General features: G+C 41.9%; 1 protein-coding gene across 1 annotated transcript in view; it reads left to right on the forward strand.

Moving 5' to 3' along the window:
- Positions 1 to 3,331: 3,331 nt before the first annotated feature.
- The window catches only part of LOC124279716 (calcium and integrin-binding family member 3-like), a 33,733-nt gene continuing 15,205 nt past the window's right edge, over positions 3,332 to 21,859 (forward strand). The window contains exon 1 of the mRNA XM_046715580.1: positions 3,332 to 3,494. Coding sequence (XP_046571536.1) covers positions 3,444 to 3,494 — 51 coding nt within the window. The 5' untranslated portion in view covers positions 3,332 to 3,443. The remainder of the gene's footprint in view (positions 3,495 to 21,859) is intronic.

The following is a 21,859-nucleotide window of genomic DNA, read 5'->3' on the forward strand; positions in this document are numbered from 1 at the left end:
AGTCTCGCGCCAAACACGTAGTCGACTTTCGACCGGGCGTATTCCAGCGCATTTTCATAGCATTCGATGGCACTCGGTAGTTCGATCGGTCTAGCAATGGCATCCTCGACGTTAGCCACAAACTGTTTCTGCAAGGAGATTCACAATAAACTGTTTTGCGGACATCAACATAAGGTAGCCAGCCAGACCGAAGCGACTCCCGGGAGGAATGCCGAGACCTGCGTTTTCATTCAGCTTCACACAGCTGTCGCCTCGCTAGTCAGTCGTCCGTGCATCATAGCCGAGCCGAGACACCCACGCTGCGACTTGCCCACAGCGCTCGCTCAATGCTACCGAGACGGCAGCGAGTGGACCCTGGGGAACTGCTGAGAGAGCCAGCCAGCCAGTTGAATGTACGAGCCGAGCTGAGCCAAACACTGCGACTCGCCCACACCCGGAGGACGACCCAGGGAGTAAACTGCCGAGAGATGTGTTTCATTCACTTTCAGACATCTGTAGCCTCGCTAGTCAGCCGGCCGTGCATCATCATCACAGCCGAGCTGAGAGACACACACACTTATACTCGTCCACGGCGCTCGCTCAAAGCAACCCCCGAGACCGTAGCGACACCTCTAGCCTCGATAATGTATAGCAAGTACGACAATACGTTGGATTGTTAGCCTTTCGCCAGACCGACCCCATGCACACTATAAAGTGATTATTTCCTAAACTATTTGACCGATTTTCGTGAAATGGACATTTTACCTTTTCCCTACCGACCCCATGCTCACTTAAAAGTCAATATTTCAGAAACTATTCGACCGATTTTCGTCAAATTTTGCATGCAACTCAGTAGTAGTATACACAATGATGGTACGGGATTAGGGCCTCCCCAAGGGGACTGGTCCCGTACCATCATTGTCTATACTATTTCCCTAAAATATTTGAGAAACACATGCACGTTTAAAGCAGTATGAATAATATTATTTTAATTCATATCCTGTTTCACGTCTCCTACCATGTGTTTACTTCACTGCGTTTACCTCCCTTACGGTGAGAATATGTCAGATGATGTCCCCTCCAACAGTGAATGACCACAGTATTCAGGCTAACAGAAGGTCATGCCGTATTCCGTCTGTGATGAACAGATATCTAAGGCTGTCCTCTCATTATTGCGGTGTACTTCCCAACTAATGTCCTGCATGTCGTGGTTTAAGCAAAACTGAAACTGAAAAGCTAACAAAATATTTTAAGAACTACAACACCCATGCAGTGTGACAAGTTAAAACAAATGTTTAAGAAATAGAAGGGATTACCCATAAGGCCCTGTTTCAATTACCCTTAATCCAGAAAGCTTTTCCGAAAACTATTAAAAACGAAACACAGACAATTGTTGCGAAAATTGGAAATGCATAAATCTCTACACAGTTGCTGTTAAATGCCCCATATCCCTGCAGAATCATTACAAAGAGACCTTAGCGACATGCATATAGCCACCGTGAAAATAGACCGTCACGTGACCGCCTCTAGCCCAATCAGGTAGCCGGACAAATATCATATTTACACACTGATGACTTGATGACATCATAAAGGATTTATTGTGAATCTAAAATCATCATTCCCCCCCTATACACACACCAACCAACCCCCCACCCCAGCCATAAATTATGAACGGTCCCAAAGAGGGATCAGGTGGTCAGCTTCGATGGCCTGGTGTACACGTCATTGTATCCCAATTGCGTAGCTCGATGCTCATACTGTTGCACACTGGATTGTCTGGTCCAAACTCGATTATTTGCAGACCGCTGCATATAGCTGGAATATCGTTGAGTGCGGCGTAAAACTAAAATTACTCACTCACTGACATATGTGTCCACGGCATTTTGAAAACCTGCATAATTGTTATCTCAACTTCGCTAAAAGAAGTCGGATGAAGCAGCCGTACAAGGATCGCATCAGAGACCCACTTTAGGTTCAAAACATCATCCAGCTTATTTTAGAAAAGAAAATAAGGATCAAAATGAGTATTTGATAAAGTTTAACTTATTTCTGACAATAACTCTTTATTTTTATTCAGTGTGAAACATTTCGGTTGGTAACATGGACAATAATTTACTATGTGTAATAACGATGATCATTTAGCAAAGAGTGGGCAGCTTGTAATTGACGTTGATTAATATTTTTTTTTCAGAATGTAATGTTAATCTGGTGGGAGATACAAGTGATAGGATCCTAACAGTGATGTAAAACGATATGGGGTAGAGCATGCGTCTATTACGAAACAAAGGTCCATGTGTGTGTGTGTGTGTGTGTGTGTGTGTGTGTGTGCGTGTGCGCGCGTGCGTGCGTGCGTGCGTGCGTGCGGGCAATTCATTTTTCACCCGTTTTTCTGGAGAGTTTCAATGGTCATTTAATAAACTTTCAGGACAAGGTGGTGGGTTACGCGCGCACCCTAGGGCCCCTCTCTGGCTCCGCCTATGATATTTCTGTTTCCTAGTATCGCACAATTATAGACCATAATGCAAGGGTTATTTTAGCCATGTATGAATAGTACTGTACGAAATATACTAACCTTTCACAGTTCGCCCTGTCGTCCTTTACCAAACAAATCTCATCAGCCCTGTTACTGAACTTTGCATTGTTTGTAAATTTCAGTAACTGGAACGAAGAAAGAGTCACACGTTTGAAAACAATGAACAATGATACTTGGGCCATAAGTAAATGTTTATAGCACATAATGTTTTTCTGGATATCCCGACTTGGGTGAAAAGTTGTCGATGTCAAATATCTATGAGCGGCTGGATTGTTGGACAGGACTTTGAAAAGAATATCACGTTTGTGCGCGAATATGAATCCAACTCAACGGTTCTTGTCAGTATTACTTATTGCTGCCTATAATGAAACACAACAGGAATTAGGCAGGATGTGGTGTTAAGTGTTTGGTAATACTCGACACCCTCTACCTATTGATTACAACATAAGACCACCATAAACTTCAGTCTCTATCTTTATAATTTGTGAATTTAGTCAAACTGTGCATGAAAAACACAACCAGAGAAATCTTGTTGCCATGGCAACGTTTTGATGTCGTTAATGTGGAGTTGTAGAATGATGAGCACTGTTATGATTTCAAACACCCAAACCCATTTATTATGTTTTAAGAGAGTTTCAAAACAAACCGATTATATGCTTCACGTACCCCGCGATAATACTCGCGTGATTGGTCCTGACTGGTTAACGACAACAAAATCTGGTTTACGGCAAATATTTCATTCGGCAGAGATCGTATAATTACGCCAATCCCGTTGCAAAATGCACTGCTAACCGATATAAACTAAATCATACACCGATGTTCAGAACGAGCATGTCATCACCAGCAGAGGAGGAAATTTAGAAACTGTCTATGAAATTCTGTCATTATCAAATGAATGTGACGGATTGTTTTGATAAATAGCGTCATCAACATGGGAAACAAAGCTACAACCTTCACCGAGGATCAGTTAGAAGCATATCAGGCAAGTGACAGTGTGCGATTCATCAGTTTAACGAAGTCGGTAATGATGTCATTGTCACCAAGAAACTCGAAGGGGGCTCCTTCGTGAACATCAAAGCTCATAGCTTTAATCGTCATAGACTGTTCGTCTGTTGTGGCTCTCGCTGAAAAGATCCGACAGACAGGCCTACCATACAAAAGGTAAACAAATCATCAAAATTGAACTCATATACATTGTACACCAAAACAGAACAAAAGTCACCAATACAATATAGGAAAATAAACTTCCCAAACTGCAACAATATCCTCTAAAACCGAAACAATATATCTGTAATGGAAGACTAATCGGTTGGAAATGGAAACAAAACTCATGTATCAGCTACAAGAACGTGCAAAAACGGTCGCCGAGCGTACAAAACGGCATTCATAGCATCCCATCATGGCAGTCATAGCATCCAATCGTCAAAGATGGCGGCGATGGGAGTCGAATACTCGGAATAGGCTTTGGTACATAATGTTTTTCGTCACTATGAGTCTAATCTTGAAAATTTTATATCGGGATGTAGCGCATCAACCCCCTATTGTAGTAAGCTTCAAGCCTATGTCCATACTTCTCAGTGTCAGGCTTGCAATTCTGCACAATGTGGTCCCTTGTTCGACCGAATAGGATTTCTTGTCAACATGCCGTGCTAATGTTTCTCTTCAGTTTTGTAAATATAGTATTCATAGCGTCACATTCAACATTACTGTATTTTAGCAGGGAGACTATATAACGGGGAGTGGTCACTCTTAGAAAAGCCCCTTAGCATATGCTTCGGCTCATCACGTGACCAGTGTAGCCAATATGGCGGCAGCGTAGTTTTTAAGATTGAGCCCGGTTTATTTTCAACAGCTGATTACATTCGCTGAGTGTTGTGACAACTGAAAACCTACATGTAGATGATAAGTTACCTATTCTGTCACTTCATTTTAAGTCAAATAATTGTTATTAGTGTCAGTATTAGTACAGTAGATTTGTAGTAAAGTTTCAAGTCGGCATGTTGTAGCTCACTGGCTTCAATTCTCAGTACACAGCGAAGAAAGACTAAATTCTATCGCTAAAAACTTCTTTCACATATTGGTTTAATTTTTAGAAGGGAAAAATATACCTTTAGTTGAAAGGTGTTTGCAAGTAATAGTGATAGCTTTATAACTAAATAAATTGTTAGGGTGTATTTGAGGGGTGTGAAAAATATGACATATCGCCGATCTGCCATTGAAATACTACTGGGCGTTGTTTGAGTGTTTCTAGTTATTCTAAAACATCTTTCACATACACCTTTAATTTTGATGAGGGGAATATACCATTTGGTGAAAGGTGTTTGCAAGTAATAGTGTTAGTTTTATAATTTAAATTTTTTTGTTAGGGTGTATTTGAGGTGTGTGAAAAATATGACATATCGCCGATCTGTTCTGATCCGCCATTGATGCTTGTGATGCATTAGCCGAGACCCGCGATGCGGTCCTATACAGTTGTATAGGACTGCATCGCGGCTCTCGGCTAGTGATGCTTGAGTGTAATAGTTCTAAGACTTCTTTCTTTCTTGTTGATCTTAGTATTTGACAAAACTGGAAAGGTGTTTACAACGCTTTGTGATAGTAACATTCTGTCAATGTCCATGCCATTCCACACATGCAATAAGATATCTGAATTAATTACTAATGTAAAAAATGTCTCAAAGTAGATTTTTAAAAAAAAGTACACCTGATGTTAACACGTGTTCTAGCGATAGTTTTGCGTTCTTTAACATGTTTGGGGAGGGATGGCCGTGGTGTATCATTTATTTTTTCATTCATTCACATATGTATTTATTGCAAAATTCCGACTGACACAATAAACTGGCTGAAGTACTGTTAAACGCAGCCGAAGTTGCGCTGGGAACAAACCAAGTCACTGTGTGCATTGGAGCATGACGAGGCACACGCTAATTAGTTCAAATGGTAAAGAAAGCAAGCGAGTGACCCATCCCTGTTGTAGAGTATCTCTGATTTTAGTGATTTAAAAGTTTACAAAACTTTGTTCATACTCCTTGAATTGCATATCTAAGTGATCAATTTTTCCTTATCCTGACTCATGCTTATTGCTTGTCTGCATTTCCTTCCGAATGCTAGTGGAACACTTGAATCCCCTTTTGAAGCTCCCTTCAAAAAAGCGGACGTAAAATCACTTACCAGGAGTCACCTCCCTTGCCAGATTTTGGCGGGAACGGCGCCACCCGTCTCCCATGCTCTTCACTCTCTCCTGATTCGCCCGAGTGGGCGGTTGTGAGAGCACCTGGTCCCCTATATGGCTTTATATCCTTTTATTATTTAGGCTTTTCTTCTAAATTAGCTGTATAAGGCTTTAGTTAACATTTACCTACAATATTGAACGGAATTAATTCTCAAATTTCTCCGTTTTTGTCACGTTTTTACGTGATTATTCACATTGTTTACAATTGATGAAATCTTGTTCTGATTGTAGGTATCGTTTGTCTGCTGTTGATCCGCATAACCTAATTGCAAGCCTATATGTTTATCTGACACTCGTTGTCAGTTGTGTTTTCACCTGTCTGATATTGCATTTTACAAATATTCATATTATCTGTCTAGACGTGCAAAGGACAGGTCCAGACGAGAATTACACGACATGTCTAAACCGGCTAAGCTTGCAGAGGACCGGCAGTTGGTGTCTGCGCAGATACACCATTCCAGTGGTCTACCGGGGTCGTCTACGGAGGAGGTTGCCGCCTTAGACAACACTGGCTCGAGGAAGAGGTCATCTACATCTGAGACACCCTCTTCGCAGTCTTAGAAGACTAGGGCATCGTCTTCCCAGAGGAAGAAGGCAGCTACAGCTAAGACTTCGGCGAAGTCTCCACATGGGGCAATGCAGAAGATGAGATCTTTTTCAGCTGAGATCGTCCCTCTGGAAGAAATAGATGTCTACGATGAGCCGCCCATCCTCATCCCTGAGATCACATCTAAGAAGAAGACGAAGACGTCTTCTACAGTGACCACGCAGGACATCCTATCAACGCAGACGTTTGGCACGAGGGATCTATGCCCTTCGGAAGAAGCCTCATCCATCTCAGATGCGTCGTCAGTACAACAGACAACGCAGACCTTCAACCCGGGCGCCTTTATGCAGCAATTTACCCAACAGATGTTGGATCTGATGGAACAACGGTTTGCACGCGAGAGAGCTGCGACGAAGACGACGTCTGCGACGAACCTGACGTCTGCAACGAACCCGAGTGAAGGTCAACTGAGCAGCACACCACTTCCGTTGGGAACCAACGTCCTGCAGTGCATACAGGAAGATTCCAGCTCGACTATACCGCACGAATACCTGGCAGCCATACCAACGTGGACTCCGCACCAACTACGTTCGACGGAAGGACCAGACGTTCGCCGAACCCACGCAGATCATCATCGACGTCAGATACGGACGTTCGTCACGAACCTGCATGCAACGGTTTGTTACCAAGGAGAAGAGAATCAACATCCGTATGAAGGCATGGAGATTCGTCACAAGACTCCAACCCTCGACAAAGCCGTTCACCAACACGCAGGTTCGCGCGAAGGCACGCACGGTCATCTCTATCTCCATGCAGGTCCCCACGAACACATTCACGAACGTATGGTTCGCCACGAAGGTCACCACGCAGGTCGCCTTACAGATCGCCACGCAGGTCACCACACAGATCGTCTTACAGATCACCTTACAGATCTCCTCGTTCAGACGACAATAGAAGACATCCATCCTCAGAGCAGGAAGATGACAGCGTAATTATATTTTCCGACTTGGAAATCAAGTCATGGATGGCCAACGGTTTGGAACTCGCATCACCCTCTAAGGAGACCAACGAAGCACTATCATACTTGTCCACTACAGAGATTTGTGAACGCCCACTTACACAGTCTGGATCCCTTCGAAATACCAGACAGGCTAAAACCATATCTACTATGGTGGCCTCAGAAGTCGAATGATTGCGGTGGAAATTACTTAATAGAGCCGGAGTGCAACGTCCACCTCTACACAGACGCATCACTGCACGGTTGGGGAGCACACCTCGACAACGAAGTGGTTGTCGGGAAATGGTCGAAACAAGAAATGAATCTGCATATCAACATGCTCGAGATGAAAACAGTAGTAAATGCCCTACTACATTGGTCCAACATACTAAGGAACGCAAAATTGATGATCCATACGGACAACTCAACAGTGGCGTTCTACATAAACAAACAAGGATCAACAAGATCTTGGAATCTTCTAGACCTCAGCTTTCAACTATTCAACATAATAGACAATCTCAACATTTATGTGAAAGCATGTCACATTCCGGGAGCCAGGAATGTAATAGCAGATGCGCTATCTCGACCACATCAACCATCCCCAACAGAATGGATGTTACATCCACAAGCGTTCAGATGCATCATACAGACGATAGGATCTCCACTCGTAGACCTATTCGCCGTGAGATTCAACAATCAACTGGCAACATTCGTCTCTCCAATTCCCGATCTGCAAGCATGGGCGACAGACGCTCTAAGCATCCCATGGGAAGGGCTAAACGCGTACGCGTTCCCTCCGCCAGCGTTAATACCACAGGTATTACAGAAAATCAGGCAGACAAACAATCTACAACTGATTTTGGTCGCGTCTTACTGGCCAGCAAGAACATGGCTTCCCATTCTCTTACAAGAAACCGGAAAACCAACAATACAACTTCCAGTTTGGTCGAACCTACTAATTCATCCTCACACCAAGCAAGTTCACAAGTATCCCAGATTATTCCACCTACACGCATGGAACGATCATCGCTTAATTGCTTGTCGAAAAGAGGATACTCCGCCAGAGCAGCGAAAGCAGTTACACTAGCTTTACACAGATCTACCCGTAACTTGTATGACGACAAGTGGCAAAGCTTTGAGAAATATGCATCGAGGAAAGGTTTCACTGCAGTGAAAGCAACACATCCTCAAGTGGCGGAATATCTTTGTCATCTCAGACAAATGAAGAAATTAAAAGGTTCGACATTATCTACATACCTAGCGGCTCTCAGCTCAGTTATCACTATGAAGACAGGCGTGAAACTGACGAAAGTGCCAGAGTTACTGGCCTTGCTATGCACTTTTAAACTGGAAGACCAACAAAGGAAATTTAAAGCACCGGCTTGGGATCTCAACGTGGTATTACGACATCTCACCAGTGATGTGTATGCGAACCACTAGAAAGAACTTCTTACTTAATTTCTTACACAGAAAGCGCTATTTCTGATCGCCTTGGCAACAGCGGCGCGGATGTCAGAAATACATGCGCTGGACTTTGAACGGATACGGTTTGACACACGTCACAACACGGTTCATCTAGGATTGAGGTGGGATTTCATAGCTAAGAATCAACTGCCAGGTCAACCGGACAGACAATTCCACATCCCAGCATTATCTACAATCCTTGGTCCGCAGGTTATACAAGATTTATCCTTATGTCCAGTCAGAGTGCTGAAAATATATCTACAAAAGTCTAAAACCAGGAGACGAAAATTCAAACGCCCTTTCATCCCCATATCGTCCTAGACACCCACAGAGATCTCACGTATTACGATATCAGTTTGGATGAGAGCAATCATACTACGAGCCTACAAGGCAGCAGGACTTGAGCCTCCTCAAGCCTCCAATCCGCACGAAGTTAGAGCACTGGCATCTACACTCGCTCTACATGGAAACTGCTCAGTATCCACGATCATGGAAGGGTGTTTTTGGAAATCGGAGACAGTATTTGCTAACCACTACCTCAGAGACATTGCTACCGAGACGTCTCCGGTATCCACCAGTTTGGACCTCTGGTTGTAGCTCAACAGCTGACGGTCCCTCAAAGGCGCTGAGGTGTATCTCGCCCTTTTACCGCATGTCATGCAAAGCTCGTACTCCAAGGAATAGAGCTTATAGTCCATGTACACGTCTAGAACAGACTAGCATGAATATTGGACCCTGTACTTGTAAGGAATTACTTGTACATGGATAGGGTCACTACTCCACTTGATACGAACATCAAGAGTTGGAGTTATTTAAATCCACATGTACGGTTACAGAAGAGTTTGATATATTGTGGTCCCCCCAAATTACCAAATTATTTCGACATATGGATCAACAGCAGCAGTGCCATTTAAAGTTCCCATGGGGGGTATATAGGACGTAAATTCATCACTAAGGAATCCAGAGGTGGCTTGACCCACCACCTATACCGTCGGATTCTACAAGCAATAAGCATGAGTCAGGATAAGGAAAAATATGTAATTTTCTGAATAAAATTGATATTTTATACTTATCCTGACTCATGAGGTAAGCCCTCCCAACCTCCCCTCAAGGCACTCTGGATTTCCCAGTAAACCAGTGTGTCGGGCTATAAATACAGAGAGTGAAGAGCATGGGAGACGGGTGGCGCCGTTCCCGCCAAAATCTGGCAAGGAAGGTGACTCCTGGTAAGTGATTTTACGTCCGCTTTTTTGAAGGGAGCTTCAAAGGGGATTCAAGTGTTCCACTAGCATTCGGAAGGAAAGGGAGACAAGCAATAAGCATGAGTCAGGATAAGTATAAAATATCAATTTTATTCAGAAAATTACATTTTTTAAAGTGTACGAGTGCAAAATCAATCCACTGATTAGGGCATTTCTAAACATAGGGATTTCTGTTTCAAGTCCACAGGAGTCGACTTCTTGAGACTTACAAGAACAAGGACGGACTCATGTTTGTACCTCAAGTTAAGCTTAATTTTTAGTTAAATGATGTAAAATGTTTGGGATTGCATGGACTAGTTTGAAGTACATGGAAAAGATAAAATTGCAGAATGATAACATCTTCCTGAGACACAATTCACAGTTGAAATTATAAGCAAGTTCATGTTTCCTTCTCTGATGAGAACGCAAAGTTACCCGATTTCTGAACTTCTTTTACATGGCATACACTCAAATGTTGGAATTTTCGGAAGGTTTGGTATCACAGAGATATCTGAAAGATATATATTCACTGAATGACTTCATAAAAGTAAGATGAAACTAGAAGATCTGCGTCTGAGAACATGACCATACGAAGCGGTGGCATACAAACATACAAACTAAGAAGAATATGTCTGAGGACACAGATGACGAGAGGACTGACACGTCTCTCAGGAATCTGTGAATACAAAATTGTGAAATTTAAAAAAAAGGCAATTTGGGAAGTCAATGTGAAAATGATCACTTAGATATGCAATTCACGGAGAATGAACAAAGTGTTTGTAAACTTTTAAATCACTAAAATATAGTAATGTTGAATGTGATGCTATAAATACTTTATTTACAAAACTGAAGAGAAACAGTAGCACGGCATGTTGACAAGAAATCCTATTCAGTCAAACGAGGGACCACATTGTACAGAATTGCAAGCCTGACACTGAGAAGTATGGACATAGGTTTGAAGCTTACTACAATGGGGGGTTGATGCGCTACATCCTGATATAAAATTTTCAAGATTAGACTCATCGTGACGAAAAACATTATGTACCAAAGCCTTTTCGACTCCCCTCACCGCCATCTTTGATGATTTGTATTCCGTTTCGGGATGCTATGAATGCCGTTTTGTACGCTCGGCGACCGTTCTCGCGCGTTCTTGTAGCTGATACATGAGTTTTGTTTCCACTTCAAACGTTTAGTCTTCCATTACAGATATATTGTTTCGGTTTTAGAGGATATTGTTGCAGTTTGGGAAGTATATTTTCCTATAGGCCTATTGGTGATTTTTGTTCTGTTTTGGTGTATATGAGTTCAGATTTGATGATTTGTTTACCATTTGTATGGTACGCCTGACAGAGTAAAGCCGGACTCACACGGGTCGGCCCGTCGAAACGATATGCCGAATTCGACCGAGTCGTATCTTCTGAGTGATAAATCGAATTCAACCGACGGTACAATCGACCGCTCGAATCGACGTCTATTGTGTCGCGAGTTTGTAGAGCCTGTTCTAGTTAATCGGTAAGTTGGATGTGGCACGGCCAATCAAATTGCGTTTTGGTGTCACGTGGTAAATGTTTACAAACAAGCGCGAAAGATGGCTTCGTCTGCTACGAAGAAACCTCGACTCGATATTTCCAGGGAGGAAACAGAGCGTTTTGTGGCTCTATATCTGAGCCACGAAACACTTGGGAATATTACATGTAAGGACATTCCAGAATAATATTACGTGTAAGGACTATTCCAGAAGAGAGAAGAGGAATGCTGCGCTGACAGCGATCAGTTTGGCTTTTCCAGAAAAGTCATTGACAAGTGAGTAGACAACAATGTATCATCTGATAATGAAAGTGCTGTTCTTGCTCCATCTGATCCACCCTTACAAAAGACCACATCCAAACTGAACTCCCAAGATAGATTCAGAGAGGCTGTTGTATCTTCTCTAAGCACACTGGTAAATAAGCCCACACAGGACAATCTTGGAAGGCATAAACAATTTCTTTACCATATAGGAGAAGAAATGAATGAAATTACAGACAAGAGGTTGCTAAGACAACTAAAATTTGAAATGCAGCAGCTCATCTTTAACTTTCAGCGACAACAGGAAGAACTAAATGAACCATAAAGTCTTTTACTGAAGTCAGACACTGTATCAGGTTGTACGTTCAGTAATAGACCCTGTATCAGGTTGACCGTTCAGTAATAGACCCTGTATCAGGTTGTACGTTCAGTAATAGACCCTGTATCAGGTTGTACGTTCAGTAACAGACCCTGTATCAGGTTGTACGTTCAGTAACAGACCCTGTATCAGGTTGTACGTTCAGTAACAGACCCTGTATCAGGTTGTACGTTCAGTATCACACCCTGTATCAGGTTGTACGTTCAGTAACAGACCCTGTATCAGGTTGTATGCGTTCAGTAACAGTAACAGACCTGTATCAGGTTGTACGTTCAGTAATAGACCCTGTATCAGGTTGTACGTTCAGTAACAGACCCTGTATCAGGTTGTAACGTTCAGTAATAGACCGGTATCAGGTTGTGCGTTCAGTAACAGACCCTGTATCAGGTTGTACGTTCAGTAACAGACCCTGCATCAGGTTGTACGTTCAGGAACAGATCCTGTATCAGGTTGTACGTTCAGTAATAGACCCTGTATCAGGTTGTACATTCAGTAATAGACCCTGTATCAGGTTCTACCTTCAGTAACAGACCCTGTATCAGGTTGTACGTTCAGTAACACACCCTGTATCAGGTTGTACGTTCAGTAATAGACCCTGTATCAGGTTGTACGTTCAGTAACAGACCCTGTATCAGGTTGTACGTTCAGTAACAGGCCCTGTATCAGGTTGTACGTTCAGTATCATAGACCCTGTATCAGGTTGTACGTTCAGTAATAGACCCTGTATCAGGTTGTACGTTCAGTAATAGACCCTGTATCAGGTTGTATGTTCAGTAACAGACCCTGTATCAGGTTGTACGTTCAGTAACAGACCCTGTATCAGGTTGTACATTCAGTAACAGACCCTGTATCAGGTTGTACGTTCAGTAACAGACCCTGTATCAGGTTGTACGTTCAGTAACAGACCCTGTATCAGGTTGTACGTTCAGTAATAGACCCTGTATCAGGTTGTACGTTCAGTAATAGACCCTGTATCAGGTTGTACGTTCAGTAACAGACCCTGTATCAGGTTGTACGTTCAGTAACAGACCCTGTATCAGGTTGTACGTTCAGTAACAGACCCTGTATCAGGTTGTACGTTCAGTAACAGACCCTGTATCAGGTTGTACGTTCAGTAACAGACCCTGTATCAGGTTGTACGTTCAGTAACAGACCCTGTATCAGGTTGTACGTTCAGTAATAGACCCTGTATCAGGTTGTACGTTCAGTAACAGACCCTGTATCAGGTTGTACGTTCAGTAATAGACCCTGTATCAGGTTGTACGTTCAGTAACAGACCCTGTATCAGGTTGTACGTTCAGTAATAGACCCTGTATCAGGTTGTACGTTCAGTAATAGACCCTGTATCAGGTTGTACGTTCAGTAACAGACCCTGTATCAGGTTGTACGTTCAGTAACAGGCCCTGTATCAGGCTGTACGTTCAGTAATAGACCCTGTATCAGGTTGTACGTTCAGTAATAGACCCTGTATCAGGTTGTACGTTCAGTAATAGACCCTGTATCAGGTTGTACGTTCAGTAACAGACCCTGTATCAGGACCCTGTATCATGCGTTCAGTAATAGACCCTGTATCAGGTTGTACGTTCAGTAACAGACCCTGTATCAGGTTGTACGTTCAGTAACAGACCCTGTATCAGGTTGCGTTCAGTAACAGGCCCTGTATCAGGTTGTACGTTCAGTAACAGACCCTGTATCAGGTTGTACGTTCAGTAACAGACCCTGTATCAGGTTGTACGTTCAGTAATAGACCCTGTATCAGGTTGTACGTTCAGTAACAGACCCTGTATCAGGTTGTACGTTCAGTAACAGACCCTGTATCAGGTTGTACGTTCAGTAACAGAGCCCTGTATCAGGTTGTACGTTCAGTAATAGACCCTGTATCAGGTTGTATGTTCAGTAATAGACCCTGTATCAGGTTGTACGTTCAGTAATAGACCCTGTATCAGGTTGTACGTTCAGTAACAGGCCCTGTATCAGGTTGTACGTTCAGTAACAGGCCCTGTATCAGGTTGTACGTTCAGTAACAGGCAGATACTGTCTTATGTGGTATTTGTTACAGCCTTTACTTTAGAGACTGTATATATCAAAAGAAGTGGAAAATTCAGTTTTCAATCATTCCTGACAGAAGCTGAGTAAGTCCCTGATCCAGTGAACTGGGATTGACTGCCTGCCGTGCTATAAATAGTCTTATGCTTACACTATGAAGGTCTGATAGTACTGCATTCTTCATAGGCTTTGTGGTACCTCTAAGGTTTGGTGTTAAGTGAAAAAATACCTAGATCATCTATTTAGATTACCATAAATCTATGTATACATTACCATGATTAATTATATTAGTTGACCCCAAATTACTGACAATTACTATCAAAGTACTCTTTAATTTTAAAGATTGATTCACAATAATTTTGTATTAGTAACTCTACCTGTCCTCAGGGCAGGGGACATAGATGACTTTGTCTTCTTATTATTAGCTTTTGCAAACAAGATAGTTAATAACAATTACATGTACATTGTATGTACTCCAATTTTGGGCAAAACTGCAAAAGATACAGTTTACAATGGTATGGCTTGGAAGAAAATACATAAACAAGGTCTGTTGTAGTTTCTGTACTAATGGAGTCTTCTATTTATAAGAATAAGGTGATTAAAGATGATTTTCAAAACAAATTCAATATGGATACCTACAACTGTTAATGGTTATTTTATTTGACTGAATTGTTATTCTATTATTATTCTGAGTTGTCTGATTTCATCATGTTTAATGTAACACAGACAAATGACTACGGTATATTATCTATGGTAGAATACATATTATATTTACAATTTCCAAAGATTTCAAATGCCCTTGCTGAGATAAAACCCTACCTTCTAGGTGAAGTTGCACTCACTGGTGTGACATATTTTGTGTACATTTACTTTCTCTTAATTATTAAGAAGTCTGTGATACTTTCAAGCTCATTTTAGATAAAAATCATTTTCATGTTACAAATTGTTACACTCATATTCTATAATTTATTCTATTTAATTTGTTGTTACAGATAAATGTGCATAAAATACATTAATAAAGCTTGTTCAACCAAATATATATATTTGTATTTATATTTTTATCTCCAGAGCAAGACGCGGGGATAAAGCCATCCATTGCCCAGCCTAATAGCAATATATATTTGTCAGGTGTTTTGACATTAAAAGTAATTATTTGTTGAACTGGTGCTAAATGGGAAATTTTTAAAATTCATAATAATGGGGAATAGTTTGTACATGACCTTTTTATCTCCTTATATCTAGCTTACATTTGCATTAATTTAGTTCAGATGATTAGATAGTGCACGTGTGACTGTTTATATATACAGCTAGAGGTTGCACTATCAAACCAGGGGTGGGGGAGCTGTTGCTGACATGACTGTGTTGTGAGTATGGTTTATTTATATGGGTACTTGTACACACCTTGGCATACACAGGCTGGAGAGCTTCATAAATGCCTTGACAGACCTCTGGAACAAAGGTGCAAATGGTGTTAGACGGCACTCTGTATTGGTAGGAAAGAGACTTGAAGCTGTCACCTATGGTGGGAAAATGCAAAGAAAGAATATACTAACATCAGTAATATTCAGTGAGACTCATCAAATAATTTAAATAAACTTACACAACTAGTTTGCCCACATATGGTTTCAAAAGTGAGCATTGAAGAAAATATAATTAACAATCATTACACTGTTATCCTATGATTCAAATATTACCTATATAGGGTAAGTATTCTTATTGTGATGTCTATACTCCAGCTGCAAGTTGAAACTTGAAAGTTAACAAATATTATTTATATAGTCCACAATATGTGAAATATATCATCTAAATATTGTAGAAAATCCGTGAAGGAGAAGGGCGTTGTTGTTGTGGCTCTGTGCAGAAAATCATATTTGCCATAAAACAAGGTTAGAGTTCCACCCTTACCACCCGCTTAAAATGTATTCAATTTGTTATGATTATTTCGAGGGGTTTGGGTTTAGGGTCAGGGTCAAGTTAGGTTTTCTCTAAAAAAACATCTTTTCTTAGACATAGAATGATGAAAAAACGGGCGTTACGGGCGGAAATCTTTCCTAAAACAAATCCACGTTTGTTAAATTCATGTACAGTAGGGTGTGAGGACAGAAGTGTCTATATTCGCCTGGTATCTTATCAAACATTTCACGACCGACGGAAGTAGGAAGTGTTTACGCTTGGGGGCCAAGGTCACCCAAGTCAATGCAGTGATCTTATTGGTTGATCAGTACATACCTTCAGGATTGGTGGGCACAATGTGTGAAGCCCATTTCTGGTGTCCCCCGCCGTGATGTTGCTGGAATATTGCTAAAAGTGGCGTAAAACCAAACTCAGTCAGTCAGTCAGGATTGGATTGACATGTGTTGAGGTATCTTCCAGTTACAGGCTCAGCTTCCGGGCGTGAATGTAACATACGTGTTTTGCAATAATCGATAATAAAATCATGATATAGATTTAGATATTTGTATGGCAAAATATACTAACCGCTAGACAGGAATCGAAGTGTAACCGCCAACTTCAATCCGGCTGGAAGGCATTCCTGCATATTAGTGTCCTGCTTTTTGATCTTTGGCTCGACTTTCAATAAAAGATCCTGAAAACTTTCTTTTCCCATGCGAAAAAAACTTTGGTACAACATTTCATCTTCAATTTCAAGTTCTCTAACGAGATGGCCGTATGCTCCGTGCAGATCGCGACGGAGAATCCAGTCTTTCGTCCAACAACTTCTCTTTTTCTTTGCTTTGGCATTGCTGTCTTCTTCACATAAAATCGCGCAGCAGATAACTGCTGCTACGTCTGCTTCGGACATTTTGATACCATGGAAACAGAATACCGCAAGATATTATGAGATCGACACTAGTATCGGCAGATCGATTCGTGTGAGAGGTAGCAAATCGATCGGTCGATATTAGTTACAACCACCGAATGTGTTGTACAATGTATGGAAATCAGCAGGTTGTTACGACATGCCGACCCGTGTGAGTCGCACTTAAGAGTAAGCCACCAAATCACCAGCACAGGCAGCAATATTATAACCCACTCAGCCTCTGCTGTCTGCAGCATCCACAAAAATGGAAGTCTGCATGTGGTGTGGTGAAACGCCTTAAGGAGCAGTATGCTCATTTGGTTTGAACCTTTGAAGTGATAAATACTTCACACATACAGTAGAACATGGTTATAGCGAACACGGATATAGCGTACAAACGGATATAGCGAACAAATTTATGAGTTCCGTCAACAGTCCTTTATAATATCAATAAAATTATACGTGAATAACGAACTCGTGAGTAGCGAATTAACGGCTATTGCGAACTGATTTACTACCCCCAAGACCCAATTAACGACGTGATTAGCGAACTCACTCAGTGTCAGCTCAGCCACTTAGCGGTACAGTATACATCAATCTTGTTGGCGGTGAATCAACATTGTTTGATGGTCATTAATTAATTAACAAAACAAACATATCGTGTTTAACCCATTCAACACCGCAGGCCGAATCATCGGCCACAACGTTATGAAAAACGAAAGTTTTCGTTGACGAGGACGGTATCCATTGCCGTAGTATGATTGGCTGCCTTAGGTCACATGTCTGATTTTGACCAATAACTATCCTTATAGCAGACTGTGGCAAAAGCGTCATTAGAAACCAATCTTTATCCAATAAAATCGCTTTTTACAACTGTGAAAATACTCTCGGCAAGGGTACAGTGATATTGTTGATGTTCCAGAGCTGTCGAACGATACCAGACACCACACGATTCGCCTCGCATGTTATTCATACGAAGCTTCGAAAACGGAGGTATTTCCCGTTGTTGTGTCATGTTAACGAACGGAAAGCCTGATTACATAAAAATGAAAATATAAAAGAAAAAAGCACGGGCATGTTATGACATGTCACAAATGGAAAGAAAATCGCTACAGTTTTTGCTTCTTTCGTGGTTTATCTGGACATTATAAATGTAAGCTTGCATTTTCATTAAAAAATAAATTTATTTAAGTTGTAGTTGTATTATTTCAATTTTATTATAAAAATAAACTTCATATTTATCAACATGATATAGGTAATGTCTGTGAATGTCTACATCTCTACAATCCAAGATGGCGGTCAAATGTGAATAACGAACAACGGATATAGCAAACTAAATTTCTTGGTCCCTTGGAGTTGTTATATCCGTGTTCTACTGTACTTCATTGTGTTAGGTACTGACAAGCAGATTTGGTCATAATTCCTTCCGATTGTGAAAATAAACCACTATCAGTCAACACATGAAGATCTTGACATACCCTCGCGTCATAGGTTTCCATGGTATTAAGAAATTTACGACTATAAATATGATTGCTCATATTGCCAAGTCATATAAACATAACATAGTGTTAGACGACATACCTTTGTAATAAAATTGTATCATTTAATGTCAATAAAACACTTTTCCCATTCTGAGGTTCATTGTTGTCTGTATCTGACGACAGGCGACCATTGTGCACAAACTCTGGTGACGTCATATGTTTCCGTGGTATTTCCTACAGATCAAATTACGGGCGCACAGCACATGTCACAATCTCACACATTGTCAACAGCCAATCCGGGGGTGTCAGTGTAGGTTTACAGTAATAACAAAGTTGATAAATTGTAATACAGTCAACGATTTTGTAGAATTAATACAATAGTCACATTTCTTCAGCATAAATTTCCAGTTCAGAAAATATGTAGAGTTGATCAACGGGATACGTGAAATGAAAAGTGAAAAAACAACTTAAGAGATGACCCTGTCGGGCTTCCATAGTTTAAACAATAGAGCTGGGATTCCCCCCTTAGGTCACGTGATTGTTTTTATTGATGACATCAGCAAGCAGACGAGCGATGTTTGGAAAACTGAAGCTGAATAAGTTTATAGAAAATGTTTGTAAATATCGCACAAAAAGTGCATTATGTGCAAGACATAAAGTTGCATTAGTTTTTAATAGTAGATGACTGTACGCACGCAAATTGATGAAAGTCTGAACATGTTTTGCTCAGAACCCTTGCCGATCGACTGATGAACGTAAACAATTGATAGGTGGCATGATTTGGTGAGTGGCTCGTGAGAAATTATGTCATTTGAAAATACCATGGAAAAGTAAGTACCACGGAATCATATGATGGCATAGTACATGACGCCTCTACCAGTCTGAATGTGCCGCTATTGAGAAAGGTAGCCGAGAGCAGCGATGCGGTCCTATACAGTCAAGACATGACCCTGCGATGCAGATTGGACGCAGGTGCGATATGGGTGCGATGCAGGGTCATGTCTTGACTCTATAGGACCTCGCCAGCGGCTGTCGGCTATTGAGAAAGGTAGCCGAGTCGCGATGCGGTCCTATACAGTCAAGACATGACCCTGCAATGCAGATGGGGACTTGAGGTGCGATATGGGTGCGATGCAGGGTCATATCTGACTCGATAGGACCGCATCGTGGCTCTCGGCTATTGAAGAAAGTAGCCGAGAGCCCGATGCGGTCCTATACAGTCAAGACATGACCCTGCAATGCAGATGGGACGCAGGTGCCATATGGGTGTGATGCAGGGTCATGTCTTGACTCTATAGGACCGCATCGTGGCTCTCGGCTATTGAGAAGTAGCGAGCAGCGATGCAGTCCTATACCGTCAAGACATGACCCTGCAATGCAGATGCGATATGGGTGCGATGCAGGGTCATGTCTTGACTCGATAGGACCGCATCGCTGCTCTCGGCTATTGAGAAAGGTAGCGAAAGCAGCGATGCGGTCCCTATACAGTCAAGACATGACCCTGCGATGCAGATGGGACGCAGGTGCAATATGGGTGCGATGCAGGGTCATGTCTTGACTCTATAGGACCGCATCGCAGCTCTCGCTATTGAGAAAGGTATCTGAAAGAAGCGATACGGTCCTATACAGTCAAGACATGACCCTGTGATGCAGATGGGACGCAGGTGCAATATGGGTGCGATGCAGGGTCATGTCTTGACTCTATAGGACCGCATCACTGGCTCTCGGCTATTGAGAAAGGTAGCGAGAGCAGCGATGCGATCCTATACAGTCAAGACATGACCCTGCGATGCAGATGGGACGCAGGTGCAATATGGGTGCGATGCAGGGTCATGTCTTGACTCTATAGGACCTCATCGCGGCTCTCGGCTATTGAGAAAGGCAGATCAATATGCAATATTAGGGATGTTTTTAATAGATTTGACATGCATCTTTTATCTCTCAGTGTTTGTTATAAGCATTGATGAATTTGTTAATTGATAATCCTTATTGCATAACTGATTTGTTGATTGGTTGCTGATAAGTAGAGTATACATGTTACTGCTTGGGGTTGTGGTCAAAAGGGCCAAAGGACAAAAGTGCCAAAATTGAAAAGTCTAAAGGACCAAAGAAAAGTCGAAAGGGCCTAAGGAATGTCAAAAAGGCCATAGATTTAAGTCAAAAGGGCCAAAGATCAAATTCAAATAACATACAAACTAATATATATTTTATATGTTTTATTATATTTGTATCAATATGGAGTAAGAGACCGTTCATAATTAATGGCTACAATGTGTACGTGTACAATGTGAATGACACACACACACCCTAATAATTATGTAGAAAGTAAGTGACCCCCCTCCCCCCTGCATGTCATGTACAAAATCAATGACCCCCTTTCCCAGAATTTTAAGCATGATTCTTTTTAATGTTTTTATGTATACTAGGCACAAAAAATAAGGGAACCCCCAAGTGGAATTTATAGTTGAAACAATGCTACATAAAAGTTGCAAGCTGATTGCATTCGAACCCAGATTGGAAATCAATAACGGCTGACAGGACAGTCAGCTCCATATTACCTTTACATGATACATGTGCATCATGCACCACACGTGCATTCTAGCCTATAAAACTGACGGTAAGCGTGTCCCACTATCTCTTGTGAAAATGCCACCTCGACGGTACCTGAAAAACGCACAGAAATGGCATGATAGAAGGTGGGCAATCTTAGAGTAGTGTTGCCCGGTTCTTCAGGAAGTCCAAAAGCGTTATTTCCCGTCTCATCAACCTTTACCGTCAAACGGGGCGTTAAAATGAGGACCGGTCGAGGATGACGCCCTAAAATCACCCCCAGACAAGACAACTTCCTGAGAACTATAGCTCTGAGGAATCGATTTGTCACAGCCCTGGATTTGAAGATGGAATTCTTCAGAGCCACAGGAACACGGATTTCGAACTCTACTGTACGAAACAGGCTCCGTAGCAGAGGTCTTATATCAAGACGTCCATTCAAAGGCGTGACCATGACAGCTAACCGCAGACGTCTTCGTTATCAGTGGGCTCAGCAACATCAGAGGTGGGGAAACTGTCAATGGCGACAGTCGATGTTTAGTGATGAATCCCGCTTTCGTTTGCGATTCACGGATGGACGATTGTGTGTGGCGACGCCGAGGAGAGCGTTATGTGAGACCCACAGTACAGGAACACGATTCTTATAGGGGCTGCTCTATCATGGTCTGGGGAGGACTTTCTTTCAATAGGAGGACTGATTTGATTCTTGTACGGGGGTAATTTGACAGGCCAGCGGTAAACGGACGAGATCTTATGGCCACACGTTGTTCCAATGGCTCACAGGGCAGGTCGAAGTTTGATGTTTCAGAACGATAATGCACG

The sequence above is a fragment of the Haliotis rubra genome, unplaced genomic scaffold, assembly GCF_003918875.1.
Source record: "Haliotis rubra isolate DU_JTF1 unplaced genomic scaffold, ASM391887v1 Scf107, whole genome shotgun sequence".
NCBI lineage: Eukaryota > Metazoa > Mollusca > Gastropoda > Lepetellida > Haliotidae > Haliotis > Haliotis rubra.